At 35.7% G+C, this 5,793-nt stretch overlaps 1 protein-coding gene across 1 annotated transcript in view; it reads left to right on the forward strand.

Moving 5' to 3' along the window:
• Positions 1-2,410: 2,410 nt before the first annotated feature.
• LOC106872341 (titin homolog) overlaps positions 2,411-5,793 on the forward strand; it is a 66,459-nt gene continuing 63,076 nt past the window's right edge. The window contains exon 1 of the mRNA XM_014919291.2: positions 2,411-4,184. Coding sequence (XP_014774777.1) covers positions 3,942-4,184 — 243 coding nt within the window. The 5' untranslated portion in view covers positions 2,411-3,941. The remainder of the gene's footprint in view (positions 4,185-5,793) is intronic.

Genomic DNA, 5,793 nt, shown 5'->3' on the forward strand with positions numbered 1-5,793 from the left:
TTTACATACATACATACATACATACATACATACATACATATATATATACACACACACGCACAAGCACACACACACGCACACACACATACATACATATATATATATATATATATATATATATATATATATATATGGCGGATCGATAGTCAGTCTGACAGATTTATATGTTGATAGACAGACAGTGTGACAGCTCAATAAACAAATGTCGTAATGGACAGAAGAGAAACCAAAGAAACAAATAAACAACAGAGTGATCTAGGGAAAACAAGACAGGCAGGACAGGAAAACAGATTGCCATATAAGCATAAGTAGCAAATGAAATTGATAAGTAAATCAATCGACCTTACAATAAATAAAACTGTCTCTCGTGATGATACCAATCAGTAACAGTCAGCGGCCTATAACCTAATCGATATATTTTACAACATTACCTTAAATTAAACTTCGTAACATTATAAAACATGGGGGGGATGAAATAAACCTTCTTAAGTTGTTCATTTCGGAGTTGTGTATGGCATAAGCTCGTGCTTTCTGTATTTGGTAGATAGTTGAACGTTGTAAGGAAGATAAAGCGGTCCGGTTTCGATTCTCAGCTTTCCGGTTATTTTTACTTCATATCATATTGATATTAAACATTATATCCATCTTGGTATTTAAATCATTTGAACCTTTCACTGGAGGAGTAACTGATTTTCTGAATTGGTTTCAAATGCTGACCCAAATCAAATAATTTTATTTGACCTAATGATGTCTTTGGGAAAAGTATATCTTCAACTATATTATCCAATGAATCTGTTATACCATAATACATCCAGGTCAACATTACCTAACGCATCATTTGATTTGAAAGAGATTTTGCTGCTACTTGGAAGTGATGACCACTTCGTCTTTTTTATATCAGAAACTACATAATTCAATGTTTCCTTTTTTTAAGAAGACAGGGTGACTTTGCAGGAGATTTGACTGTTCATTTATGCAGATGGAGCATTCATGTAATGCTTCTTTGTTGACTCTAAACTGTTAATGTCTTAAACCCTGGGAATAACATACAGATCTAACAGTCAAAGGCTTGTGATTTCTTTCTAGTTACTCTGGAGCTGCTCTGTTAGATCAGAATTTCAATCTTTTGGTTGTCAGAGTTATATTTTCTCTCTGTGGTTATAACCACAAAGCTATTTTATGATGACTCTGAATATATGCTTTCCTATATGGAATGTACTAATTCATATGTTCTATAACTTTTACATAATTCTCTTTGTAGTTTCTTATATCTTTATTGGAAAGAGGTTCTAAAGTTCACTGGTTTGTATTTTGACACCGGTGATACATTTTATCACTCAAAGACCCTTTTCCTTCAATTGTCTCGACAACTTAGCTATAAATAGGTAGTATTTCTGTTCACACATACACTCTTTACAACAGAAACACTTGGACATAAAAATCCAAAGACAATACATAATTGCAAATGTCTGTTCGCACAAACGTCTTGATTGATGTAAGTTGGTAGCGTGGTTCAATGTTGTAAGTAAGTGTAATGCTTTATGACTGAAATTATTTTTCTAGCTTGCAGTGCTGGTTTCAAATCTTCGTTATTCAAGTATATCCTCACATGTAATATTATATGAATCAAAGTATTTCGCGGTGCTAGAACATCCTTATACATAATAGACAATACAGATTACATTTTCCTCTTAAAATATTCATAGAAAATCTCATAAATATGGTGATAACATTTTTAAAAGCACACAATCAAGCCTATCTCTATGCACAATCTATATTATGGACACAAGTCTGAACATGAAGTTATTTGTTGAACTCAGTCTTAACTCGAAGCTCTTGCCTAGCATCCTCTCACCTCACTCGCTTTCTCTTCTATTCTTTTCTCACCTGACATCTTCTTGTCTCAGCTCACCTAACGACAGTAGTAGCAGCTAGGTTTATTGTTATGTTAAACTGATTGCAGTATGTGCTAAATGTTGTTATCAAATGTCTATCCAACCACGAAATTTGTTTTAAGTGGCAATGTCTGACAGGTTTTGCATTTATATGTACATTGTGTATAACTGTATGTATTTTTACGTGACTTTTTTTTAAGTAGGGAGATATTCTTGTTGCTATTTAGCTCCAGGCTGGCTCTGGACCTATGGTCAAAGGGATTCCATTTGTGACCATCCTACCTTTTTTCGGGTATAATGCACTCTCAGACCCTCCATTGTGCAAGACGGTAAAGTGCATTTTATGACGGCAAAGTGAGATTTCAGAGATATTTGACTGTTATTTCTATTCAGTCAGGTGACCAAGTAGAGGCTCTATAACGAGAGGGAGAGTAAATGAAAGAGAGAAAAAATGTTAACAGAATTGCTGTTAAACGGAAGTGAGTCAATCAATATATGAAATTTGTGTCTTTACGTATCTTTATCAACGTCTACATAAGCGTATGCGCTTTATATGTACTGTGGATGTGAGAAAGAAAGAGAAAAGAGAGAAAGGTGGATAATAGAAAATGAGTGGAGAAAGCGAAGGAGAATTCTAAGCTAGATTTGAGGAATTGGATCATCAACTCCACACTGCAAAACCTAAACGCATCCCGTGTTGTCAGGTCTCTCAGATACTGTCCAGCCATCACGATGATAAGAAAAGTACTTAACATAAAATACATATAAATCTTAGCTCTCGTCCATTATTGATACATCTATTTAGCTACTACATCATCCAGCTATCTACACTAAATAGTTTCCATTCACACACCCACACAAACACACACACTTACATGCATACATACATGCACATACGCACAAACAAACATACACGTACATATATATCCATACACGCATACACATACTTAATCCTGTTCAAAAACAAGTTTGTATATCAATCAAGCAACGCATCCGGGATTTTGCTCTCTCAAAATCTTCTCCTCGCCTTAACGACAATGATACAAATAGTGCTACTGCTACGACTACCACACTCAATACTATAGATACTAACACTACTACTACTATAAGCATGACTAGTATAAAACAGCAGTATTAAAATATTAAACCTCATGTTTCCTTTAAAATTACAACGGAGAAAAAAAACTTGGCTATTAACTGGTCTGGTCCTCATTGTCTAAGCAACCAGCTATTCCAGATTTATGAAGGGTTTCTAGTTCAAACTTTCAGCAGGATCTGACGGACTCTTGAGAATCACAATTCATATAGCTGGGACCAAATTGTCAAAACTACATATTCGTCTAATCATTGTAGATACCAACAGCCATCCCGCCGGTTTAAACTAAATTACTACTACTATATTACTACTACCACTACTGCTACTACTACTACTAATACTACTACTTCTGCTACTACTACTTAATCTTATTCTACTGCTGCCAGTTTGGTGTTGTTAATTTTATTACTTTACGCACGTTGTATGGAAGTGTTAATTTTCTGGAATAGCACAGTATTGAAATATATTCATCGGCTCCTGCGGACTTTTTCTTAACAGCAACAACAACAACAACAGTATTAATAATAATAATAATAATAATAATAATAATAATAATAATAATAATAATAATAATAATAATAATAATAATAATAATAATAGTTACTTTAGTTAGCTCGTGGTAATTGTTGCGAGAGTTAATAAGATAAAAGCACAATGCCATGATTGCTCACACATTCTTAACATAGATCAAACACATCTATCCACACACACACACACACACACACACACACACACACACACACGTTTGCATGTATATTTTCATGTGTGTCTATATATGAATTTCCACGGACGTTCTTACATGAATATATTTTTAGGAACATAGCCCTTAGCCAACAACTGCAAAATCCTTCGTTGCACGGTGAAACCAAAAACGTAGAAGCAGAGAAGCAACAAAAGCAAAGACCCCTGTTTCCATTGCCACCACCACCACAACCACAACAACAATAACAATGACAACAACAACAATAATGACAACAAGGATACCAAGTACAACAGTAAAGACGATGGTTAACGTAACAAATTTCCATGATTCAGTGAAAACGTTTTGCCCACTGATTAAATATCATGTTACGGATGAAGGCGAAGTACATGTTCCGTGGTTTTTTGGTGCCCTTATCCTTGGAATATTTTTAGGGGGCATCTTTGCTATAATTCTAGCTCGACAGTACAAAAGTAAACTGCATTGGAAAAAGGTAGGTCCCTTTCTACTTTTGGATAACGCTTTAATAACTTGTTTTTGTAGTTATTCACATTGTACGTGTGTACATATATATATATATATATATATATATATATATATATATAAGTATTGGGTCATCCCATAAATAATGCGGTTTTTTTATACTTCTATTATTTTTCAGAATTAAGATAATCAAAATTCTTTTTTAATCTAAAATATATTCTCCTTCATTTTCTACAATGCTCTTCCACCTATCCGGTAGACTTGCCAAGCCCCTCTTCCAAAATTCACTCGTCTGTAACGAAAAATACTCCTCCAGAACTGTTCTGATCTCGTCTACAGAATTCATATTTTTTCCGTCCAAATGATTTTGAAGACTACAGAATAAATGATAATCAGAAGGCGAAATGTCTGGCGAATATGATGGGAGAGGCATCGTTTCCCATTTAAAATGCTCCAGCCTTTAGAATGTCGTCCTCACTGAATGTGGCCCAGCATTATCCTGATGGAAGAACACCTTTCGTCTTGTAACCAAAGATGGTCTTTTTTCTTCTAGCGCTTATTGAAGCCGCTCAAGCTGCTAGCAGTAGATCTGTTTTGTTATTCTTTGGTTTGGGTTTAAAAGTTCAAAGTGGACTAAACCTTTCATAACCCACCAAACAGATAACAACACTTTACGTGGGTGAAGACCTTCTTGAGCCTGGAGTACCGGTGTTTCTCCTTTCTCTAACCATAGTCTTAGGTGCTTGACATTTTTATAGAGAATCCATTTCTTGTCACCAGTCATTATTCGGTCCAAAAAAGGTTCATTCGTGAGACGTGACAGCAAAGAAGAGCACACATTCACTCTCTGCGTGCGATTAGACTCGGAAAGTTTATAAGGAACCCATTAACCGAATTTGTTGACTTTTCCGAGGGCACGCAGGTGTCGATGAATGGTTGAATGACCCAATCCAAGCTTCTCTGCTAGTTCCTCAACAATTATGATGGTATTTTGTTCTACCAGAGTTTGCAGAACGTCCTCATCGGACTCTGCAGATCTTTCAGGACAAGGCTCGTCTTCTAAGCTGTAGTTTCCGGCTCGGAAATATAGAACCACCGTTGACACTGATTTACGCTTATTGTCCGATTCCCATATACTGCATTAATATTTCTCGCACTTTCCGTTGCATTGTTGCCTTTATTGAACTCATAGAGCAAAATATGCTTCTTTGTCACTTTCATTATAGCTTTGAAAAAATGACACTTAAAATCGAACTGCACTCTTCAAGACTTGCACTAAGAATAAGTCCAAGGTAATATTACTACTTGTTTTTATAGCAAGTTGATCCAGGTAGTTTATCCCGCCACTCTCCCACTTTTATTTATTGGATGACCCAATATATATATAAACTGGCACTGCGTCGGTTATGACGACGAGGGTTCCATTTGATCCTATCAGCGGAACAGCTTGCTCGTGAAATTAGCGTGCAAGTGGTTGAGCACTCTACGCACATGCATACCCTTAACATAGTTTTCAGTGACATTCAGCGTGACACAGATTGTAACAAAACCGGCCCATTTGAATTACAGGTACATAGCCACCTTCGTTATTATATATGTGTGTGTGTGTGTGTGTGTGT

This window comes from Octopus bimaculoides, chromosome 2, assembly GCF_001194135.2.
Source record: "Octopus bimaculoides isolate UCB-OBI-ISO-001 chromosome 2, ASM119413v2, whole genome shotgun sequence".
In the NCBI taxonomy this organism is placed as follows: domain Eukaryota; kingdom Metazoa; phylum Mollusca; class Cephalopoda; order Octopoda; family Octopodidae; genus Octopus; species Octopus bimaculoides.